The 25,347-nt window shown below is 42.1% G+C and overlaps 4 protein-coding genes and 1 pseudogene across 7 annotated transcripts in view; 1 reads left to right on the forward strand and 4 right to left on the reverse strand.

The window, feature by feature from the left end:
- Positions 1-1,862, reverse strand: part of LOC124471852 — a 6,985-nt pseudogene extending 5,123 nt beyond the window's left edge.
- Positions 1-25,347, forward strand: part of LOC124471292 (NACHT, LRR and PYD domains-containing protein 12-like) — a 1,476,309-nt gene that overhangs the window by 597,058 nt on the left and 853,904 nt on the right. The gene's annotated exons all lie outside the window — the stretch shown is intronic.
- The window catches only part of LOC124471300 (NACHT, LRR and PYD domains-containing protein 12-like), a 479,590-nt gene that overhangs the window by 158,131 nt on the left and 296,112 nt on the right, over positions 1-25,347 (reverse strand). The gene's annotated exons all lie outside the window — the stretch shown is intronic.
- LOC124471296 (NACHT, LRR and PYD domains-containing protein 12-like) overlaps positions 1-25,347 on the reverse strand; it is a 143,086-nt gene that overhangs the window by 88,002 nt on the left and 29,737 nt on the right. The window contains exons 7-8 of one of the 4 annotated variants that reach the window (XM_047025743.1): positions 16,018-16,185; positions 14,323-14,493 (exon numbers count right to left, since the gene is read on the reverse strand). The exons of the other annotated variants lie outside the window; for them this stretch is intronic. Coding sequence (XP_046881699.1) covers positions 14,323-14,493; positions 16,018-16,185 — 339 coding nt within the window. The remainder of the gene's footprint in view (positions 1-14,322; positions 14,494-16,017; positions 16,186-25,347) is intronic. 4 annotated transcript variants of the gene reach the window in all.
- LOC124471374 (stonustoxin subunit beta-like) lies at positions 5,167-7,502 on the reverse strand. The gene is made up of 2 exons (XM_047025864.1): positions 7,404-7,502; positions 5,167-5,932 (listed from the first exon to the last, which is right to left on the reverse strand). Exons 1-2 carry the CDS (start codon positions 7,483-7,485, stop codon positions 5,397-5,399), a joined length of 618 nt encoding a protein of 205 aa, XP_046881820.1. The 5' UTR covers positions 7,486-7,502; the 3' UTR covers positions 5,167-5,396.

Consider the following 25,347-nt stretch of genomic DNA (forward strand, 5'->3'; position numbering starts at 1 on the left):
ATCTTTAATGTATCGGATCGTTGGCAGTGCATCGAGATGTGTATTTCATCGTCCTCAGTTATGGAGATGCACATCTCCACTAAGAAGGGAAAAAAAGGAGTCTAATATGGCTATTAAATGTGACTAAAACTAGACTAAAAATGTAATTAGTTTTCGTTGACTAAAACTAGACTAAAACTAAGAAGGATTAAAATGACTAAATGTGACTGAAACTAATAAGCATTTTCGTCTAAAGACTAAGACTAAATCAAAAATAGCTGCGAAAATTAACACTGCTGTGATACAGATCAGCTGTAATGATAACATAATGAGCAGCTTTTGAAGCAGAGAATTGTCCGTTGACTAAACAACATTTCATATTTCACTATTTTGGAAAAATGGTCACAACAGGGTTCTAAATGCTGTCCTGGGATAAATTATACACTCTCTCTCTCTCTCTCTCTCTCTCTCTCTCTCTCTCTCTCTCTCTCAGAGAGAACAGTGATGATCCTGACTGAACCATATAGACAGGTCATTCTCTCTCTGTCTCTGTCTCTCTCTCTCCCTCTCTGTCTCTCTCTCTCTCCCTCTTTCTCTCTCTCTCTCTTCTCTCATATCCATAAGAGACATGACCTGTCCCTTATGAATATAATCATGCCACTCATGACACTTCACACCAATGAATCATTCAGCAGTGTACAAAGAAAAGTAGAATGGAGCAACAAAAACACACAAAGCTAAACTTAACCCTACGCTGCCAGTACCATAAACTAAACCTTACCTGTTAGGCCCTCTGAAACAAAACCTGTTTCTAAGATAAACTGAACCCTGCACTGCCAGTGCTAGCTAGTTCAATCTACTGTCTGGAGGTGCTCAAAATGAAATATAGAAATATATATTTTCATTGCCACATTAATCATAATGACATTTTGTATTCATTTACATTTAGTCATTTAGCAGACGCTCTTATCCAGAGCGACTAAGAGTAAGTACAGGGACATTCTCCCCGAGGTAAGTAGGGTGAAGTGCCTTGCCCAAGGACACAACGTCATGGCACCGTCCGGAATCAAACTGGCAACCTTCAGATTACTAGCCCGATGCTCTACCCGCTCAGCCACCTGACTCCACATTTATCAATAATTCTTCACCCTCCCCCTCTCTATCTCCACTGTAGAGGTTAGTTTGATTCTCATCTATCTGGTTTGACCCATTTCTGCATTCCAGTTCTGTGCTGCTACAGGGCTCTGTAGAAACCATGTCATGTATGAGGAAATGCAGTTTCACTTGACGCTCCCAGTAGAAATGATGGGTGTTGGGTGGAGTTGTGGGTCTCATGACTTATAAGAATGATGGGTAAATACGACCTGATCTAAACAAAATTATTTAAAAACCTTTGCCAGTCTGATGTACAATCACCCCTAATAATTCCAGAAACATGACTTGTCACCCTGTCACATGATTATCACTGTACTGTGTTCTGTACTGTAACTCTGGATGTTTGTCCTCTCTTACCTGCAGCCTATATCACCTACCCTGCCAGAACCCTCCTCTCTCTGCCCTGTCTCTGATCACCTGCCCTGCCAGATAACATTTACGGACACAATAAACATGTTTAACAGACATGAAATCATGTTATATTGTAGCCTAGGATATATTCTGATAAACAAACACATGTCCAGTATTTGAAAGGGTAAGACATCAGACCAGGAATACAGATGCTAATTGACTTAATCATAACCTATCCTGGACTGACAGTAAATCCTTCACTCTCCAACATGTGAATAAACACCTTCTACTGACCTTTATAAAAGTCTGGTTTCACCATCAGCCTCCTCTCTGTGCTCCATCTGGTTCTGTGTGTGTCTGACAGTAATGCTGACAGTCTGATCACCTGGAGTGCTGCCTTGTACTCATGTGATCCCAACCTTGAAGACTCCTCTTACTGCGTCACACCCACACACACTTCTGTTTGGACCAGTTGATCCTGTTTGGAGTCTCATTACTGGAACTTTCTTCTGTAAGGGTGCATGCATGCCCAGTGTGAGGGGATATAGGGGGAGGAGGAGCAGGGAGGAGGGGGAGGAGAAATAGGGTGAGCTGAAGAGTAGAGTGGGGGGTTGAGAGAGGAGGGAAGAAAGACAGAGGTGAAGAGGGGATGAAGGGGTAGGAGGTGAGAGAAAGGGTGAGGAGAAATAGGTGAAGGTGAGGGGGAGAGAGGAGAAACAAATACATGTTGTGTTTCTGTTTTGTCCAGTCCTGGTTTTGTGTGTCTGTCTAGTGAGTAGGTGGGAGGGGTGAGAGGGGAAGGAACAAATACCAAGCACTGAGAATGTTCTGACCTTTATAAAACTCTGGTTTCACCATCAGCCTCCTCTCTGTGCTTCATCTGGTTCTGTGTGTGTCTGAAAGTAAGGCCTGGTCACCTGTAGTGCTACCCTGTACTCATCTGATTCCAACATTGAAGACTCCTCTTACTGCTGTTGGTATTGTTACTGTTCATGGAATATACAGTACATAGTATTCAAGTCCAAACATATACCCCTCCTTCTTGGTTGATCCTGTTTGGAGTCTCAGTACTGGAACTTTTTATGTAAGGGCGCATGCATGCCGAAACAGGATGGGACAAAGGCAGAGGTTTTAAGGAGAGAGGGGGTGAGGAGGAGAGAGAGGGAGGAGTAGAGGAGGAGAGAGGAGGTAAAGGAGACAGGGGGTGAGGAGGAGAGAGGGGGAGAAGTAGAGGAGGTAAAGGAGGAGATAGATTTAGTTTTGAAAACAGAGACCTGAAGAGGCCTAGAGGTGGTAGGTATTAACTCATTTCAGAGCCAGTCAAAGCCAGTTTGAGAAATTCATTGTGTGTGTGTGTGTGTGTGTGGGGGGGGGGGTGCAGGACGCACAGACCTAGTTGGCTGTAGAGGAGAGAATCGATAAGGAATCGAATCGATAAGCAGGAATTGATAAGGAATCGGAATTGTTCAAATCTTATCAATACTTATTCCTAGTCACAGTGTTTCTGTCTCCTAAACAGGTCACATCTGTGCTTTGGGGCTTATCTAGCTCAAGCGGGTTTCTGGGCCTATCTGTGTTTGGTCTTGTTTACCTGAGGACATTTCAGACAGTTTGTCTACAGTCAACATGCTGCTCTCACCAGCAGACACCAAACAGCTCAACTCTCCATCTCTGTTCCCGTAGTAACGGCCACCGGGTCATAGTCTGCGGTTGCCAAGGCGGCTGTGGTCTCAGTAGAGGAGTGGGGGTCCTTACTTCCTGTTGCCAGGTCATGGGTGGTGCTGACGGCTCGTGTGTCTCCCTCTCTCATCTCCCCCCGTCGTACCTCCAGGTAAGTGAACCTCCAGGGCTGGGGCACGGAGCGCAGTCTCTGGTACTGGAGCTTGGCTCTGGCCAGAGAGGGGAAGGGATGGATGGGGACCAGGAGAGAGAGGGGGAGGAGACGGTGGGCTGGGACAAAGGCTGGGGGGGCCAGAGAGGGGGAGGGCTGAGGCTGGACTGGCTGCCTGACTCGGCCTGACCAGGCTGGGGCTTCGGGGGCAGCAGCTCCTCCTGTGAGAGGGGGGTGGAGGAGGAAGCAGGAGGGAGGCTGTGGGGGTGCTGGCTGCAGGAGCACAGGGACTCCTGTTCCCCTCTGTCCCTCGCTCTCCCCTTCCCTTCCCCCTCCTCTGAGAGCCCTCCCCTTCCCTCCCTCCCCCTGACCTCAACCCTACTCCTGGCCCTGATGCCCAGAAATGTCCCCCTGTGCCCCCCCAACCCTCCACTCCACTCCCCAGTATGAATCATGTCAGGATGTTGATGCTGCCCCCTTTCTCCCTAGTGGAGGACGTATCAAACACACCAGACTATCGCTCTGTTGAAGCTCATCAGCCAATCACACATCGACAGATTGCTTACAGTAATTTTGCTTACAATCGCTAGGACCTATTTTTCAATACTTACGTCACATTTTCATAACTCAATACATGGAGCCAAACTGGATACTTTGTCATTGCTTACACACATAATGCATCATTCATTTACAACATCTTTTAAATCACATGAATTATTTTCTCACTCGGACACAACCACCATCCAAACTTGATGTACCCATGTTGTAGGAAAAAACAGAATCACGGTTCTTGCAGGGGACCCGCGTCACTAGCAACTTGTCATATCGCGCAGTCAGGGCACACCTTCCTAACGGGATAATAGTATCCAGGTATATGCACTGCTGGTGCGACACAGAGGTCAGTCGTCCTCCAGTCTTGGTTCTGTGTTTCCTTTCGCAGGGGGATGGTTAGGGTTAGTAGGGTTAGGGTTGGTAGAGTCTCAACATCAGGGTTAGTAGGGTTGGTAGAGTCTCAACATCAGGGTTAGTAGGGTTAGTAGAGTGTCAACATCAGGGTTAGTAGGGTTAGGGTTGGTAGAGGTTCAACATCAGGGTTAGGGTTAGTAGGGTTAGGGTTAGTAGTCTCAACATCAGGGTTAGGGTTAGTAGGGTTAGGGTTAGTAGTCTCAACATCAGGGTTAGGGTTAGTAGGGTTAGTAGGGTTAGTAGGGTTAGTAGAGTCTCAACATCAGTGTCGCTGCTTTCTGCTCGGAGGTCCAGACGGTGTCTCTGTTGGGTCAGGGTTAGTAGAGTCTCAACATCAGTGTCGCTGCTCTCTGCTCGGAGGTCCAGACGGTGTCTCTGTTGGGTTAGGGTTAGTAGAGTCTCAACATCAGTGTCCCTGCTCTCTGCTCGGAGGTCCAGACGGTGTCTCTGTTGGGTGCGGCAGGGAGCCGATTCAAGCAGAACCATAATGCCAAATCAATTGTTACAATGATGTGTTGTACCGTGTGAATAAAGTATCAAGTACATACTATACTCTAGACTCTATACTATACATAGAGTCATCCTGCCTGAACCAACAGTCTGTTCCCAGTCTGGCAAAATCCTCCTTGCTTAGACACACATTTTGAAGGAGTTTTGTGGGTGGGGAGAGAGTAGATAAGGGGGGGGGGGGGGCAGGTCAAGAGAGAGAGGAGATCACACTACACACAGACAGCTTATATTCAAGTGGGTAATACAGTCATATTACTGGTCCTAAATGTAGTGTTTACAGTGTATGTATGTGTATGTGTGTGTGTGTCCATGTATGTGTGTGTGTCTAGGGCTACTGGGTCACCAACAAACACACAGCATGTCTTTTGTCATCCTGTATAAAACATCTTTATTTCTCCTTATTTAGTCAGTAAGACACTATTTAGACACTTATTTAGTCAGTAAGACACTACTACCTGTTGACAAACAACAGGATTGGACAATTAAAACAAAACATTCTACACACACCAATATTTACAAACACTCTGGGATATCAATTCCAACTGTCTACAGTTCAATCTTCAATGACATCTATGTGAGCACAGTGTGTGAGAGTGTGTGTGGGCTATTCTACCTGACACAGGGACACTGAGGTGTCATAATGAACATAGAACCCAGGATAGAGGGGCTCAGTGAATGTGCTGTGGAATGTGTGCAGGTGGGTCAGTGTGTCAGAGGAGACTGTGTAGATGGACAGAGTGCCGGCGGGCCAGTCCAGATACACTCCTAATCTGTGGGAGCTGGAGGGGGGGGCAGGTATGGCAGTGTTCTTCTTATTGTGCCTGGCATAGTAACTGTTATTACCACAGTACAGACTCCAGGACTTGTTATTGTGTCCAAGCAAATAGTCATAACCCTCTCCTCTCCTGCTGATTCCTTTATATGTCACTGCTATAGAAACCCCTCCTCCACTCCACTCTGCCTCCCAGTAACAGCGCCCAGACAGACCCTCTCTACACAGCACCTGTGGATGGTACTCAAATCTCTCTGCGTGATCAGGATACGGCTGCTGCTCTCTCCTCCATGTCACCTTTCTGTTCTCCTCAGACAGAGAGAGGTTTCTGTATGCTGTGTTTGGGTCCAGTGTGAGCTCACAGGCATCTGATGGGGGAGACCAAGACACAATATATTACTGATCATCATCATTCACAGGGGGAGAGGAGAAGAAGGGAAGGTGGAAAGGGGATGAAAAGAGGGGTGGAGGAGACAGGGGAGGGGAGAAGAGGAGATGAAAGGAGAAGAGAGGAGATGTGAGGGGAAAGAAGGGGAGGAGGAGAGGAAGGGTATTGATGTGCACACATAGCACACACAGACGTACTAGGGATGCACCCATCAGACTTCAGTCCCGATACCGATACCAATGCCTGGGCTTTGTGTATCTGTTGATACAGATCCGATACCGTTGTTGAATTTAAAATAAACTGTATACCTCCCACCTTATACCTTCCTTCCACCATGTGGAAGAGACTAATGGCACCAGACTTTACTAACGCAGACAAAATAACAGATGTAATGTACTGATTTCTTATTATTAGTTATTCAAAAAACTATTGTGCATTCAAAATGCGAAAATAGAATGTAATTAAACGTATGAAAATAAATAAAATTTAGCAGTAGAAACAAAATAGTGTATAGGTCAAACATACAATAGTAATCAAACAATTACCAAACTTTGTAAACATGTTAAAAAAATGTTTGAATTCTTATTTATTTGTTGTCACTGGTTGCTGGTGTTTGAACCATGGAAGTTTAGATTGTTTAAATAACATTGTTTAGATAACATGGAGCGAGCCAAAGAGTTGGCTGTGTGGAGATATTTCACGATTGCCACGCCAACTAGTTTGTCGGCTGTTAGCAATGTCTGCAAAGTAAATGTTTTGAGGGGTGGTGGTAGTACTGCAAAGTACAATACTACCAATTTAATCAAGCACATCCAAAAGCACAATGCTAGGAGCACGCCGAATTCCTGCAGATCAACGACTCTACTATACTGTAGAGTCTACAGTGTAGATTAACCTGTTAACCTGTGAAGGAGTAGCGTCTCGCATATGTGATCGTTTGAGTACGGGTCTCACGTCGCATATGCGGTTTCGAAAATTCCAACTCAATATTTTTCGATAGACAAAAACTATGCGACAAACGGTGTATACTTCAATATGTACTAATGAGAAGGCTAACAGGTAACACTAGCATGCTGGTAGCATTGCTACGAGTATTATGCTTGCCGTGGGAACCGTCGGAAACTCGGTTAACTCATGCTGCTGAAAAATGACATGTGTGGCGAAAAAAAAATGGATGGATCGGCCAGTGCATCTGTTAATTTTTTCGGCTTCCCGATCCAGCTATTTTGTCAATATCTGGGCCGATATCCGATCTTTCAGTAATATCGGATCGGTGCACCCCTAAGACGTACACACAGTATTGATGTGGCTAAGTGTGTTAAATTATTGCTTCTAAAAGTAGTGTTTACAGTGTGTGTGTGTGTGTCCATTTTTGACAGTGTCCAAGTCACTAATGGCATTGTCCCTTGTATGACCTTGTGTACTAGAACCAAGTAGCAGTCAATACTCACATTTCCTAAGGCCAGGTTTGATCCAGCACTCTCCACCATGATCCACACTGCAGGGATAAGCAGAGGAATGATGAAAATACATTTCACCTGTTGATAAGTGACTTAGCAACTGACTTTCTAAGTAAACATGTTGTTTTTCTCTTATCATCAGAGGTGTATTCCCGAAAGCAGGTTTTACAAACTCTGAGCCTAACCCTGAACTCTGACTTGATGAACCCTGAGATGGGAAGCTCAGAGTTATCGCTTCCAGAACAGCTGATCTGAGTTAGTTCAATTTGAATTCACTGGAATTAAATTCTCATGTGTGTAGGCGAGTATGAAGACATTTTCAGAAAGCAAAAAAACAACAGCAACAGCAAAAGAGAGGCAATTGGTACATTTCAATGCAGCAGTGTTTCCCACACAGAGTAATTTGTGCCGGTGCACCACAGAATCAACACCGGCCGCCACATATTGCGTTTCGTTATTATTATTATTTTTAATTACGCTATTTAAAACACGCAGCGTATTCGTTCAGCTGCATTTCCTTTCCCTGCTCTCCCTCCGTCTTTTTGTCACTCACGCGTGTCTCACACATACACACACACACACAGTCACAACGTCAGCAAACGTTAGCAACGACGCATAGATACGCCGTTCTAGTAAGACAGACAGCAATATCAGTGAGCCTTCAGCATTAGTACCGTAGCTAAAAGTCTACGATAGTTGAGGCTACTTTTCCATATGTAACTACAAACATGTCTTGATCTGCTAGACAAGTGGGTTCCCCTTCGTTCTGCAGGTGAGCAGTCTAAGCCCTACTTACACGTTGTCATGGAGCCGACCAGCTTACATTTACATTTATTCATTTAGCAGACGCTTTTATCTAAAGCAACTTCCAAGAGAGAGCTTTACAAAGTGCATAGGTCACTGATAATAACAACAAAATAGCCCCAAAGCATTGCGGGTAGCCAAAACAAGCACACAGCTCAATAGTTATTTAGCACCAGTGTTGCTACCTGCATATATATTTACATTTAGTCATTTAGCAGACGTTCTTATCCAGAGCGACTTACAGTAAGTACAGGGATAATAGCCCGACTCCCTTAACCACTCAGCCATCTGCCCCCCATATATACAGAAATTGTTTACAATATTTTCAGGCTTCAACCAGTGCTGCAGAAAGACAGGGTAAGAGAGAGAAAGATATATATTTGTTAGGTCATTGAAGAAAGAGTGGGAGAGGAGGACAGCATCTAACATGCTGCTGTGAGAGAGCCAGCTGAAGTAACAGGTGAGGTGGACAAACAGATGTAGAAACAGGCAGGTAAGAAAGCAGGTCTCAGGACAAGGGAACTCATTTCTAGTCTTTGGTTTCTGGCAGATAGGACTTGAATGGGGGTGTGAATTTTGTATAGGATGTTAAATGTGTGGATTTGGGGTTGGGCGTGTGGATTTTGTGAAGGTGTGAATCATTTAATATAATAAAGTTCTGTGTAACGAATCATTAATGAAGGAATTATTTTGAACCCCCCTTCCCCACCGGTCAGAATCGAGGCAACCCCTGACAAATTGCTTTCTAAACTGTGGGAAACACTGATGCAGTATATTAATTTTACATTTAACCACACGTCTTACTACAGGTGAAGAAGTGGAACAATCCTATGGGCACAAAACACCCTTAATAGCAGCGGAAAATTAAATATAAAAATAGATAAGACATACTTTGCTTATGCCAATAGACACATCAGTGTTTCCCACACATCGACTAATTTGTGGTGGTGCGCCACAGAATCAACACCGCCACGATTTGTTAAAGGACCTCGAACTTCGGTCTCGGTCAACAAACGTTTGAACAAATCTCTGCTTATAAAAGGCGTTTGCAGACCTGTCAACAAGTCCATATTTGCAGTTTGATATTTGTTCTGTGTTGAGCAACATTACATAAAGAGTTATATAAAAAACAAACATCTCCTTACTTGAGTTTCTCCAGTCTGCAGTGTGGATCCTCCAGTCCAGCAGAGAGCAGCTTCAATCCTTTTTCTCCTGGATGATTGTAGCTCAGGTCCAGTTCCCTCAGGTGGAAGGGGTTGGACCTCAGAGCTGAGGCCAGAGAAGCACAGCCTTCCTCTGTGACCAGACAGCCTGACAGCCTGTAGAAAGAGGATCAATATAGTGACAGAATCCATCTGGGCCTCCAGAGTGAGTCAGCACAGAGGGGTTCATTTGGCAGGTGCTGTCATAGCTGCACCTCCCCTCATTAGACAGAGTGACCCACATAATCTGATATCAGAGAAGTTGAAGATGTAACTCTTTATCCTGTATAAGAATGATACTGTGTTCAGCATTCCATTTGAGTAGAGAGGCCAACCCCCCAGGTGAAATATAGGCAAGGTCCAGGCTTAGGCAAACAGGAAGATCCTTATCTTATCTGAGCATTTAATTGGGGTGTGCTTGCCTTTCGGCGAGCACAAACCATTGTTATCTCACATATATATTATTATTATTATTATTATTATTGTTTATTTTCGCGCCCCTAAGGCTCAGTCAATATTTGTACTACATAGACAACGTCGATGTCAAAAGGTTCGTCTTAGTCGCGATTGCGTTGGTTCTATTGGGATTTATGCTCGGTTGCACGGTTTAGGTTTTAACTAAGTTTTTGTGGCAAAAGTGAAGCTAACGGTGGCTAACTTGCTAGCCACAGTCACTGACGCTACTGACGTCACTAACGTCACGAAATATCGGGTGACTATCTCTAGCAGAACATTTGTTTAGCAGCTCGTTAACTTCTGGGAGATAGCTAGGCTAACTGCTTTACTGCAAGTGAGGAGCAGAAACGCCACAAGCAAATAGGCCAGGGTGATAACTATTTACTCATTTTACTTTAAGATACTTTTACTTTGTGATATGAACACAATTGTGGAGTGTAATGTACAATATAAGCTGATATAAGGAAGCAGTTACGTCTACTTTCGAAAACAGTAGTCTACTATTTCACTGAAGCATTAGCATCATGACATTAGCCTCTGTTGCCCGGGCAACACATACTACAGCGGTCTATGATGCATCTGTTTTCAATCGTTAAAATAAACATTCTTCTCCAATACATTTTCGTTGTAGGATTTATTAGGACATTATATTACAAGTAAACGATTTTTGGGTGAAATTATCGTTACCTGTGCTTTCAAACTAGTGTAGCTCACTGCAACACTATACAGTAGCCTAGTAGGCTACTTACAAAACAGCGTTAGCGGCTAGATAAAGACTAGTACTAACAGAACAGCGCTAGCGGCTAGGTATGGACTACTAACAGAACAGTGCTAGCGGCTAGGTAGCCTAGTAGGCTACTGTAGCTAACAAAAACATCTCCACAGCTGTTTACAGTACTGTAGGAAGTCAAACGGTGGCACATGTTTTTGGTGAAACTATCTGACTAGTGACTACTAACCTGAACTCCATTTCCACAGCCTAAACTTTGTCAATCTGTTCATGAAAATAATTCATTTCAGCCTAGACCGTACAATGGAAGTACTACCAGCTACCAAGACAGTCTAGTAGTAGTTGTAGCCTACAATCTACCGGGGCTATATCGCATTTTGCCTTGTTACTGACAATGATCGCTACCACTGACATTCTTATGAATGAGTGATTTTCCCCTAAATAAATGTCAAGCTTATTTACGTTTTTTGGGGCATACTTTCGTTAGCAGATGATACTATTTGAATCGCGATTCCATCTAAAATAGCTAGCTACTGCTGGTAACGTTGTTGTTAAAATACATTTCAAAGGGGGTTCTTTATTAATGAATTAATGCAATGTGAGTAGGGTAAATGCCTGAAAATATCACTGAGAATGGAAAAATTTACAATGACGTTTAAGTCATAGAGATTAGGTCAATTTTTACACCGGTCTGCCAAATGTATTTGTTTTGATTCAACTATGAGGTTGCTGATCACCATTCCCTCTTGCAGGGGAAATGAGAAGACAACTATTTCATTCTACTCTTCACTCTTAGTATTTTGAGTTGTAAATGAGCAGAAAAAAATATGCTTTTAAATCTATGTAATCTTTATAAATAATAAGTAGGCTATGCATTTTAATATAAAATATACAGAAATGTAATTTAAATACGGACCCCTGCAACCAACACAAGTAAGCAAGCACACCCTACAATTTCCCCAGAAATTGTACCATCTCTAGTTTATTTAAGCAGGGCCTCTTCAAGACACACACAGGATCTCTGTAAGGGAGCCAATGAAAGAAGAGCCATGTGACAGACAATTTATCTATATATTTGTACAACATGGTTTTTGATATAGACGTATTGAAAAACTAGAAACATTAAGTGAGACTGCCCTTTTATTGGAACTTGAGCTTCAAACTGAAAAGGTGTTTTTGTATTCCACAAACCCTGGCCGCTATCCCCGCTACATTGTTGTCACCTGCACTGGTATGATTGACGTAGATGGAAAATCTGAAGTTCACAGGGATGCAAACACATGTATGGTCCAAAAAGAGAGAGGTAATTGAAGCCCTAAGCCCGTGGCAAATATCCATATACTTACATTGCCACCAACCCCCTGACATCCCTGGCCCACCCCTATATGCACATAGAGTAAAATTACATTCTGAAGATCAAAATAAACCGACACTAATTTGTAATATTCAATTTCATTTTTTATTCCGAGACATCAATTCTTATTAAATTATCTAGCACTTCTTCTGGTTTTACTCCTTCTTCCTCTTCTTCCTGGCCACCTCTAAGGGCACTAAATGTTGATGATCCTAGCCAACTCCTTCAGCTGAGTAACAGCCTGGGAATGGCCCCTCACCACAGGATCAATGGAGGACAAGGCCTGTAGGTTCTTACTTTTGAGAGGCAGATTAAACACATCGGTTGTGTGCTCCCCACCGGCAACACAGGAGTCAGGTGGCTGAGCGGTTAGGGAATCGGGCTAGTAATCTGAAGGTCGCCAGTTCGATTCCCGGCCATGCAAAATGACGTTGTGTCCTTGGGCAAGGCACTTCACCCTACTTGCCTCGGGGGAATGTCCCTGTACTTACTGTAAGTCGCTCTGGATAAGAGCGTCTGCTAAATGACTAAATGTAAATGTAAACACAAATGCGTACTTGTCAGTCCATTCTGTCAGAAATGTGTGATTTTCGGAATTAACTTTTTGCTGGGTTTTGTCACGCCATGATTTTTGCTAAGGAAGAAACAGGCAGGCTAACTACCGTTAGCAAATTGATTAGCCTGCGTTGTTGCGAATGACACACACAACCTGCGTTACCCACAGAGGTTGCGGCCAACGTTGAGTGAGTGAGTTGTCATGGTGATTGGCTACTGGTGACTTGCTTATTTCCTATTTACTTGTTGGGTGGAGGCAATCCAGAATTGCTGTTGGTGCAATTATAATCAGACCCCCCCCCCCCCTTAAAAAAAAACTATTCGGATCTGCGCAATTCACGCAAGTCACTTTCAAAAAAACGGGAGGCGCTGAAAAGCGCGCTGTTCCAGCCCTGTATTATATTTAACAGCAGAGAAAACCTCCAAATCGTTTTTTTCCCGACAACTTCAAATGTCATACTTTTCCTAGTGACCCCAACATTCGTAAAATGTCAAAAACAATTAACATTACACAACAAAGTGATTTTATGTGTGCTACTAATTTAGATTACGGTCTTTAAAGGTTCTGCAGATGATAGTCCCTCCAGTTCTCTCTTTGATGAAGCCATGAGTGCAACTCTGTTGTCTAAATCAACTATACAAACACATTGGGCCCTATCTTGCACCCAGCGCAATTGACTTAGTCAACGACGCAAGTGTCATTCCTAGTTTGCACTCGACGCAAAGCCGACTTTTCCCTCCACAGACGCACGTCTAAATGACTTTGCGCTCCCGTGGGCGGTTCAGCGAAAAAGGAGGCGCAAACGTTTCCTGGTGCTATCTTGAAGTTTCCGAAAAACAATTCCGCTATTGACCAGGAAAAACGTGGTCTAAAGTCAATGGCGCATTATTGAGATGCTATTTTAAGGGCGCAAGCTTGGTCCGTGCGCACTGCTGGTGAGGCCAGGGTCTTCTATCTGCGAAGCTACGTTACATTGTTTTGATTTATGGCGTGTTTCATTTCTTCAATGATTATAAAAAGATTTTCATAAGAAATGTCTATGTATGTGAACCTGATTTGTAACAACGGTGGCAATTTCCTCCCAATTTCCTCCCATGACTCCCATGTTTAACCGAAGCTTATTTGGTTAGGTTTCTTCTCCCATGCCCATCAGAATCAGAATTCGGTTTATTCGCCATGTAGCCTATGTTACAAAAATACGCGATTTACTGAGGCAGGAATGTGCAAACAATAAACATATACGGGTATAAATTAAGTACAAAAGTACATTCGTTAAACTAATTCTAAGAACTAAACAATTTGAAAATGTAAAAAAATTAAATATATGTAAAAATAAGAATAATAATTCGAGTGAGCAGCATGAGTGGGCAACTTAGTGCAATGAGAAAACTGCTCTGCCTTTCCCATACAATATCACTTCTCTATCTTTTTTGGCCCTGACGAGAATGTCGGTCTCCTCGGCTGTGAACCGCTGGCGTGCGCCTGTAAATCCGCCGTTATAATAGCAATTCGCCATGGAACAAGCGCTGCTCTTAAAGGGAATGCAAGATGATGCTCTGATTGGTTTATTGCACGTTACGCCCAAACCACACCCATTAGTAATGTAGCTACTTCAGACCAACCCTTTTTAGATTTGCGCCAGGCGCAAAGTCATTTATCCCGTCGGCAAAATAACAACCAAGCTGAAGTCACGCCCACAAAGTCACTTGCGCTTTGCGTTTTGATACTTGCGTTTTAGATCACCAAAATAGGGGGGCATTATGTGATTATAACTTTACTAATGTCTCGTGTAGAACATAAATACAGACCTCAGTGTCTCCAGCTTGCAGAGTGGATTCCCCAGTCCAGCAGAGAGCAGCTTCATGCCGGCATCCTTCAGATCATTGTTACTAAGATCCAATTGTCTCAGGAAGGAGGCTGACTTCAGAGCTGAGCTCAGAGAAGCACAGCCTTCCTCTGTGATGTGACAGCTTGACAGCCTGTAGAAGGTTATCATGATATGGATTACAAACACTACTATCTTCTAGAGGTAGAAATAAAGAATATCAGACTGATCATTTCCTATGAGTGTTGGGGTGAGTTACTGTAGAAGGCTGAAAACAACAGGTGGACAAGGTGTTCTAATATAGAGTATCTCTCCTCTGGAACAGACTTCATGTTTCAATCAGGGAGGCTGGCACTGTCTAGGTGTTTAGGGTTACATCAAGAGCACTGAGTTGGAACTTTGATTATCTGTGTTCAACATACATTTGCACATTTTATTTTCACATGGTTGAAGGTGATGATTTGGGGGCTCTTTTGCTGGATCCAGAGTCAGCGACTTTCACAGAGTGAGTGGCACCATGAACCAAAACTGCTGCCATAGCATTTTGCAGCATTTCAACCATCAACTGAGACTCGCTTACTTTGACCCATGTTAAGCTGTGCTTTTTAGTCATTTAGCAGACGCTCTTATCCAGAGTGCTTGAAGCTGTTGTCCTGTGAGCCGCCTATCACGCAAGCTGTTGACTTTCTGAAACTAGTCTTCTGATTCTGTTGTGGCTTTGGGTCTGCCAGACCTCTTCCTGTCAGAGTTTCCTCCAGTTTCCAGGTGCCTTTTGATGGTGTAAGAAACTGTACTCACAGACACCTTGGCTTTCCTGGCAATTTCTATCTAAAGTAAAGACCTACACTTTTAAGGGTTATAATGGTCCGTCTGTATTCCTTTGTTAATTGAGAAACCTAAACTATTTTTTTTTACCTCTGGCAGTTTACCACTTACCTTTGTACAATTTTAGGTTATTCACTGGACTTGAACTACTTACATTTCAATACAAATTTAAAAATGGGGGTGTTCTAAAACTTTTGACCGGTCGTGTATTCATTCTAGTTTAAAGTTGTAACATTCTTGTCTGCATTCTCTTTTCTTTTTGCTTTAATGTTATGTTACATTTAGGAAGACCAACCTCAAGGAATTCAATGGCCAATGTTACCTTTTATGATCTGTGCAAATGACCAATACAAGTGTGTTCAACTTCCTAAAGAGCAACGTTGCACCTGACACTTAAAACTGAAATATACTTCACTCTAAGTTCATGTACACATGCTGAATGGCTGCAGCACGTATCCTGCATTTGTTTGGTGTGTACTATGTGCGCGTCTCCCTGACCCTTAAATGTACAATAATATAATGAAAAGTATATCTTAACCCTTGTGTTGTCATAAGGGTCAAAGATGACTGTAGTTTTATTTAACAGCAGAGAAAACCCCCAAATCGTTTCCAACTTCAAATGTCTTACTTTTCCTTACATTGGTACACACAGGAAAACCCGCTCCTGGTTTACACCTGCTTTTAAGAGGCAGAGAATTTCCCCCGCAGAATAGAGGCGCACTCTTACTGGCAGTCTTTGTAAATACCGCAAAAAATATTATTGGGCGCATGTTACATGTATCCTCCCACCTTTTTGGGTGGAACTCCCACTTCCCCCCTTTACTAATGTTTCATGTAGAACATAAATACAGACCTCAGTGTCTCCAGTTTGCAGAGTGGATCCTCCAGTCCAGCAGAGAGCAGCTTCATGCCGGCATCCTTCAGATCATTGTTACTTAGCTCCAGTTGTCTCAGGAAGGAGGACTTCAGAGCTGAGCTCAGAGAAGCACAGCCTTCCTCTGTGATGTGACAGCCTGACAGCCTGTAAAAGGTAATCATGATATGGATTACAAACACTACTATCTTCTTGAGTTAGAAATAAAGAATTTCAGTCTGATCATTTCCTATGGGTGTTGTGGTGAATTACTGTTGCAAGCTGAAAACAACAGGGGATCAAGGTGTTCTCATATATAGCTTCTCTCCTCTGAAACAGACTTCATGTTTCAATCAGGGAGGCTGGCAATGTCTAGGTGTTGTAGCAGAGAGTCAAACCACCAACACAGCCATTTCTGATCACCTCAGTAAGACACAGCACAGACGACATCAGGACGACTGACTGCATTGTATGAGCCTCAAAGGGCACCAGACCTGGTGTCTCCTTCTCCCAGGGAGGGAGAAGAGCCAGCCACCTTTCTCAACCTCTCCCTACCTTGTGGACACTAGAAGGATTATTGGAATTTGTGTGTGTCAATGTATGCTTTCCCTTTAATGCTGTGTTGATGTAATTTGATATTTTTAATGTAACTTCCTTTCCTGTTATGATAAATCAGTCAATCTTGATATCAAAATGATTTTAATCTACAAACTAAACCCATTATTGGGGTGTGCTGGCCTTCGGCGAGCACAAACCAATGTTATCTCACGTATATATTATTGTGAGAATGCTGTTAAGCATTCTCACTATTGTTTTTCTGTTTCTCTTTATTGTTGGAATGTTGCTTCAGCATTCCAAGTATTGTTCTTTGAATCTTTATTCAACTTCTTCTATTTCTTCCGCGCAACCTTTCAGCGCCTTCAAATCTTCAGCTATTAAAACCGTTCAGCTATCAAAAAATTCAGCAGTGTCAGGCCATGGGCGCTATGACTTTTCAGCTCTGTACCTCTTATGGTTGAATTAATATAAATCAATATTCATAATATTTTTTACATGGGTTTCCAATGGAGTTTTCTTTCAAATCCTTTCAAACTTCTTAAAACATCTTCAACTTCCAAATCCTCCTTCTTCCTCAATCTTTCAGCTAGAGCCACCATTTAAACTTTAAAACGTTGACAAAACCCTAAACTATTTTTACATAATTCATCTTTTTGATATCTATTCAACTTTTTTTTATATCACTGATTATGTTTCGTGACTTTTTCAAACCGTTTCTGAGATTTACATGGGTGTTTACGAGAAAGCCCTGAGTTCAGACTGAATCGCTTAGAGCGGAGGGGAGCTTCGGATGTCGTTGAAAACATATTTCTAATTTGCCACCATTGCCACAATTTTCGCTCTTCATGCTTCGTTTTTGGATCAATAGATGGCTAATTTTGTGCTGGTTGTAGACAGTTGTCTGTGGAATCTAAAAGACTTACACATTTGTTCAGAGCCCCACGAAAGCAAGATAAAGTCCACCTCTCGCCCCATAGAGTCCAATGCAAATGTGGTGACAAATTTGTCACAGAAAACAAAAAATAACAAGATTTATAAACTGCCGTTATAGTCGTATTTCTGAACGCACAGACATATAAAGGACATCTCTGGTTTCGTCAGAGTCTTGGGTCTCGGAAAATATCTTTATTTTTTGGATTGGACGTATAGTTTTGCGTCTACGTTAACTTGTTTGAGGTGTGGATTCTAGCTAAATTTCTGGTATTCTCTGCCCTCAGCGCATTAGCAGCCATAGCTGCACCATCACCGTGGCAACCACACAAACAAGCGCCAGTCTCTCTTACACAGGTGATTGGTATTAGCTGATTAGTGGAGACACAAGACAAGCTATTCAGTCATCCCGTCTCATTAAAAAATTAAGAGCCCCACAACACAACTACTACCACTACTGATACTGCTATATCTTACGCCACACTACAACTACTAATTCTGAAGATGCTGCTAATATCTCTTTTGCTAACTACTATGCTAATGCTACTGTTTTGTTCTACTACGCCACTGAGTGCGTTCACTTGACCATGAGAAATCCGATAGCAATTGTCAGTTTATGCCAATAATACAATTACTCCGTTTACATGTGTAATTAGTAATGTGATTACTCAAACACGTCTACATGATTCTTTTTATTAAAGGGGCAATTGACTGGGTTTTTTGGGTATTTCACACTGTTCCTTAAGGTCTCCGAATAGGGTATGTAACATTGGTTGGGTTGAAAATGGCCCGGGTGCTGTTCTATGCCCTCTTACAGATCGTCTGAAATGTTCCCGGGAAAAAACACCAGCTTTTCTCCTTTTATGGTATGCTCATTAATATTTAGATCAGCTGCGCGCTGATTGGTTGGTTATCAACGAGTGAAGCTGGGAGCAAAAACGCAACACGGCCAACAGCAGCACTCGCTGAAACTAGGGAGGACAGACCAAAAATTTCCTATCAGTTTTGCTCCGTTTTTCTTTCAATTCCGTATGTAACCTAACGTAACTTAAACTTATCCGAAGTCAGATTTCAGTTACCTCTATTAGTTTTCTCACAAATCCAGTTTTTAGGCGTGATTTTAGGTAATTTTTTGAAACGTTCCACCGCTTTAAGCCTTGAGTTTTGTGGCACCGAGAAGCTGTAAGCTTCCCTTTAAGAACGCCATTGTTCTACGTCACAGAGCTCTGCTTCTAGCCAGCGCGGGAAATATGACTTGCATTTGTCATTTAGCAGATGCTATTATCAGATTATCTGCTCTTATCCAGACTTACATTCTTTGTACATTGCGAGCTAATGGGGTGTCCAGTACTTCGCTATAAATAATTATGTTAAATCGAGACCACGAATATGCAAATGTTTGTCACGTTTAGCATTACTGCTGTAATGTAAATTGGGCCACTTGGGGGTGTATTTAACATTGAACAGGGTTTTTGTGTGTGCTTGTTGAGACATTGCCCATTATTTTCAAATACCTTGATTTGAACACGTCTGTTTGTTTATGATGGAAAAAAAGTATACACTAATTGTATTATAAATAATATACTTTATTTATAGGGATATGAAACTTATGGTCCAAAATGTAGTCATTGCCTGTGAAAAAAACCTACAGGTTGATAGCTCTCAGGCAGCTCTCTTGGGCACCTCTGCATCCATGGTGAAGGTTCAGGGGAGCAACTTGTATCTATTACTTCTATACTAGCTAGACAGTTTGGCTTAACAGGGAATCACCCCATTAATTAATATTGCAAAGCTAAGTCTGTCCTTGCCGCACAGGCCCACTTGATCAGACAACCAAATGCTAAAACCAAACAAATACTACTAGTACTTACCCAATGCAGCTATCAGATATTATGGCAGACCATTTGGCTTAACAGGGAGTCACCCCCTACTGGGGCCCCCTGTCTCATATCACAAAATGGTCCATCATGAATATCCTCAAGCTACCACAAAGCCTGAATATTACATACCAATAGCTAAATGACACACTGCAAAGCTAAGTCTGTCAGTGCCGCACAGGCCCACTTGACCAGACAACACAATGCTAAAACCAAACAAATGACTACTTACCCAATACAGTCTGAATATTACATACCCATTGCAAGACTACAAACCTATTTATAAATCCTTTCACAGATGTCCGAGCTGAGGCGAGAACTTCAGCTCTTCTATCTGGATCTAACCATGACAACCATTCCCAGGACCTATTCTTCTTAAACATGACCATACCCTCTAATGCTATTTTACTTGCCCTGAACTTTGATCTAATCAAATAATCAAATATCACAAAATCCCTCTCGCATGAAACATTTGTTTTGGGCACTGATCTGAGGACATGATACTGATCTTCAGACACATCATCATACCGTCCTTGTTCCAAGTGGTCCGCTACCAACCTACAGCAAACTTTCACTAAACTAGCAAATACAAGTTCTAGAACTTGTTGAGTCATAGCATCAAACTCCTCTGACGTTGACTCCAACAACTTATCTAAGATGGGTCCTCTGTGGATGTCTACATCCTCAAACAGAGTGACCCTTCATAAACTGCCTGCTGTCTGCCTGCCAGTCGCTAAGCTTATAACAAGCGTTCTACACCTATCATTCATCGCTAATACATGTTCAGTAGGCAGGGCTGCCCATATATGGGAAAACTTTCTGGGGCCCTGCCGTGGTGGGGCCACACCGCGATGCCAGCAATAATCATGTTCGTCCCAAAATATTTTAAGAAATTATAACCAATTTTATTTTGAACTGAAATACTCACGATTAGGGTCTACTTAAAAAAAGCAAACATAAACATTGTATTGTTGACTTAACCGGTGAAGTCAACGAGTGGTGCGAACGCAGGGTTGGACCAAGTGTTGATTATTAAACAGAGTCAGGGTACAGGACAGACTACACAACATAACGCTAGACCAAGTTAGCCGCTAGATAATGGTTGTTGTTGCTTGCTCTCCAGTCAACTTCAAAAGATGCTCCCAGCCAGGCTGCAGAGACCATCGATATATCTATGGCAGAGACGAGCAGCAGTAGTCACGTTGCTAGCCAAGAGGAAGCTAGTTTGAGCAAAGCTGACACTGAGAAAGCGCATGTTCTGCATTGCTCATTGCTCTGAGGATATTCTGCACTTTACCTTAACCAATTCACTGTGGCAGGAGGAGAAAGGTCCTTAAGTAAACTCAAAGTCTTGCGCTCCACAATGAGCCAGGAGAGGCTCAATCACAATACTTGCCATTGAGTGTGAAATGGCTAAACAAATTGACTTTAAACACATTATAAAAGACTTTGCATCCAGAAAGAAAAGGAAGATAGCTGTATAATAGGCAAAGATGAAGGCAGGTAAATTGCATTTTATACTAGAAAATGTGGTGTGAGTGTAGCAGATCTCAGTATGTCAAATTCTTATTTTTATGTGTGTGTGTCTGGCCCGGCACCACACAAGTTGTTAAGGCCTCTCAGTTATATTTATTAAACTTTGTTTAAGTTTTATGTATAAAGATGTATTTGTTTTTCTATAATGTAGCACCCATCGCTGAGTAAGTATCTCTCTGTTTACATATGTTTAATGTAGAGAGAGAGAGCACACACGTACATGCGTTAATATAAGTAGCCTAAAGACCTATTAGGGGGGGCTCATTCACTGGACCTTTTCAGGGGTCCAGCCATTTCTATGGGCAGCCCTGCCAGTAGGCCTACAGTATTTGGTCATTTAAATTGGTCATTTTGTCCGGTAAAGTTACATCTTTTCAATGCTTGTGGAGTTTAAAGTCATTTTTAATTATATTAAACGTTACAAGGTGCGCTGGCATTTGAAATACTAATGTGTGACAAAGCGTGATAATGTCGATCATAATCCCATTTGTTAATGTTTCTAATGGTAATTTACCACAAACCCTAAGACTATTTGGATCTAAAATGATACCTAAACTTTTGCAAGTGGCCATGTGTTGCTCCCCCTCACCTGTGAATGCAATTTCAGTAGTTCTTGTCTTTTTATCTGCCATAGAATTTCCTGTCTTGCAAAATTGATTGCTGGAAAAAAAGAATATTCGCGCTTTTTTTTTAAATAGATTTGCATTTCCTGACAGACAAAAGGGTAATGATTGGTTCCGATTGGTGCTACGTGACAACAACATTTGCATATCACGACCATGAATCATTTCGATAGAAACTTCTTTTTTTTTAAATCACCAAGAGAGTGGTTTTTATATCATCAATGTTTGTTTTTTGTTCTGCACACTGAAAAGATGCATGTAAAGTGTCAAAAATATTTATCTTTCAAACCAGTAACCATGACCGATACTTACATCCACATACGGGTATATATAATAAGGCTAGTAGTACACTAATACTGTCAATCAATTGATGTGAGCATTGGAAGCAGCCTAGCATGAGTCAAGCGCGGGAGTTCTAGAGCAGGGGTGTCAAACTCATTTCGCATCGTGGGCCACATACGGCCTAGGGAGATGTCAAGTGGGCCGGACCATTAAAATTATACCATACTCTGCTATAAATAACCAAAATATCATGTCTTTCTTCTGTGTTATCTAGTTTAATTGATATGAAGACCATATCGTATAAAGTCCGTCCAACCGCTTTAACAAGTAATGATCTCTTCGGTGGTGTAGTTGGTTAAAGCGTTGTACGACTACATGTTGTTAATGCGAATCTGGGATCCCAAGTTCGCGCCCCAGTCCAGTGAATCTCGTACGATATTCTTTAACTTTTACTGTGAGAAAATGACATAATTCTAAAGGCCTACGGATGTATCACAACATTTTAATGTGTGAGCACTAATATCAGATCAAAATGAACACATGTAGCCTTAATTAAATATTGAATAACGTAGGGTAGTCTACCGTCGGAGACAACCACTACACCTCATTCAGCCAGTTTAAACGGCTGCTAGATGACGCTGTTCATTTTCAAAGCGCCGATAGTTCGGCTCTTTGGGCCGGCACAATCCGGAAGAAACCACCAAAGCTTTACAAGGCATCGTTCGCCCATCCCTAGTAGAGACCAAGGTATTAATTGATACCGTCTGCTGTTTTCAGTCTGTCTCAGTGATGCGGCTTGTCTTCTACTCTGATGGAAAGAGTGCGCCCCTTAGCGGATAATCCATGAATTGCAGCGAATTAAAAATATTAATTCCATGTCTTTTATGCATTTTTTCCACTTTCAAATTATCCTGCGGGCCTGATCGAACCTCCTTGGGGGCCGGTTCCGGCCCGCGGGCCGTATGTTTGACACCCCTGTTCTAGAGGCTCAAAACGTCTGACGTCACAGGTTTCTGAAAGACTCATTCAGGGAGCCAAAACACAAAATGTATGTCTTTCGATTTTCTTTAAAATTTGACTGATGACGTCTTTCTACGTAACCTTGCTTTCAAGGAAGTATCAGGGTGGTGCCGACATGTGGGAAAAAGTTACAAGGGAAAAACCAACCTTTTTCTCGATAGAACGTTCAGATTTCAATGCATTCCTATGGGATTTTCAGCAACATGTCTTCAACTTGATTTTTCTCAAAATGTATATGTTTTAAAATTGACTAAATATACCTTATTTTGAAGAAAACAACCTACTCTTTCATTTAAGATATGTCTCCCGGTGGTGCCGACCTTCTATGAAAGGTAGCCAAAGCAGCAAAAAGTATAAACATTATTTTCACACACTTCCTCAATATGTATTGCAACCAACATTTGATAGCATTAAGGGGTAAGTGTCTACATGTTAACTGGCATGTTTGTTTTTAATATCTCGATAGTAGTCGCTAGTTATAGAGCTAAGAAAAGGACGTGGACCTTAAAATTCCGGTGCCAGAATTCTCAGTGGCGTTCTTAGCTACATTCAGGCTAACTTAGCATTCGATTTAATGCGTTTGCTACCGGCGTTCCACAGTATTTGACAGTTGGTTAGCCTAGGCCAAAAATGACGCGTTCTATTGTCCTCCCTACTGAAACACTGAAGTTGGAGACTTGAAATAAAAACGCGCAAATAAATCTATTGTGTCTACACAACACTGTTTTCAACAGATTGACTATATAACATTTGAAATGATAACATTACTTGTTTCCACTTCTGTTGTTGAAGCAAACTGGATTGACTTAGGTGGGTAGAACATTAGGCTACAGCTTAGCAACCAAACGTTGTTGCAATCGTGATTCTACTCGGCTTCAGTTAGCTAGCTAGGCTAGCTCTAGATATCTTGCTGTAAAATAACATGACAAAGATCTGGACAAACATGCATCGTGAATTGTAGATTTTCATTACACAGGTTATTTATTTGAATGAAACACAGTCAGGAACATGAATCAACGTTAGCCCCATTGCCAATAAACTAGGCTAAATTATTACACATTCTATGCTCTTGCATTAACTAGCAAGCTAAACTTGTTTACATGCCTACAGTCTAGGTGTTACTAGTAACAGTTACTAGCAATGCTAATGTATCCTGTATCTAAAACCTGCCTTTCTCCAGTTCTTTCAAATAGATTATCTAGACAGGCGTTAGCAATAAGCCAGACTGCAGTTCGTTTTCTGGCTATTTTTCGGAAGCTTCCCTTCTAATGCCGACTACAGCTAGTCTAGCTAGAGTCATTTGATGTGTGTAGAAACGTATTTAGCATTCTACCTGGTATGCTATATACAGGAAACTTTAGCATTGCTAATAACTGTTAGCACAACATCTTACTGTCCTTATAGCTTGCGGTTGCAATGAGCATATGGTTAGAACAGCACCTCTTTCCAGGTTCAGCTTCCTAGCATATCCTGCTTGAAATTGTCCAAGGTTGTCAAAACTGTCTTGGGTGAAATGTTCAGAGCAAATGAATGATTGAGTGTCGAACTTCGCCTGGATCTTCTCATAGACAACAGCAGCCATGCCTGTTGAATGTTTGGCTCCTTGGGAAGACTGTAAGTGTTAGCCTTCCCTGTACAGCCTGGAACACAGCATTTACGACCGTGGTCCATAATCAATATCCTTGTTATAATTCAAAACGTTCTTCTTTGTAATTCCTTATAAGTAGCCTACACAGAGCAGCGCGCAGCTAAACTAGTATCGGAGATAGACGCTACCTCTGGCTGGTCTGGATGTAAATTCTGGGGCGTGACAAAGATACAGACCAGAGCCAATAAGAGGGCGATCACCGGTCCTACGTAGGACCGGTGGCTTTGTTGAAAAGCTAGCGTTTTACAGCCAAATTTTTTCTTTTTGAGATTTGAATAGGAAAGAGGTGTCAATAGACTTTGATATTCACGGTATGTTCAGTTTACCCTCCGAACTGTCGTTTTTCAACAATGACAAGGTAAAATCGGTTTTGCAGTCAATTGCCCCTTTAATCCTTGTATGGTCCACGGACAAACGTGCACCATCATCCTTCTGCAACAAAGTGTCGCCGTGTCTTCCTGTATCAGCCCTACTACTGCTGTATGTTTCATTCAATCAAAACATTGAATCCTACAAAGAAAGACGAGTAAACGCACTCAATAATAGGCTACATCTGCTACTTATATTACTATCCCAACTATAATTTCAGCTGTTAAAACTATAATATTCTTGTTACAACTATAGCCTACTTCTTCTTCTGTTTAACAGTTCAACCTTCAGCTTCTCCCGCATTGTAGGCAATTTAAGCTCTTATAGCTTTGTTGATGCAGTTTAGCTTCCACACTGCCTCTTGAAATTCAACTATTTATTTGATTGCTTCACAACGTTCAAACGTATTCTCCCGCATAGTTTTTAAGCACTGAGCTTCGTTAGATGATGCAGTTCAGCTTCCACACTCCCTCTTTTGTGTAAGTCA

This window comes from Hypomesus transpacificus, chromosome 9 (assembly GCF_021917145.1).
Source record: "Hypomesus transpacificus isolate Combined female chromosome 9, fHypTra1, whole genome shotgun sequence".
NCBI lineage: Eukaryota > Metazoa > Chordata > Actinopteri > Osmeriformes > Osmeridae > Hypomesus > Hypomesus transpacificus.

Bases quoted from the DNA above. Each gene is read 5' to 3' on its own strand.
- LOC124471374 (XM_047025864.1), bottom strand. From the start codon at position 7,485: ATGTATTTTCATCATTCCTCTGCTTATCCCTGCAGTGTGGATCATGGT. The intron at 5,933-7,403 runs GTGAGTATTGAC...CTCCCCCATCAG, and splicing joins CAAACCTGGCCTTAGGAAAT to ATGCCTGTGAGCTCACACTG.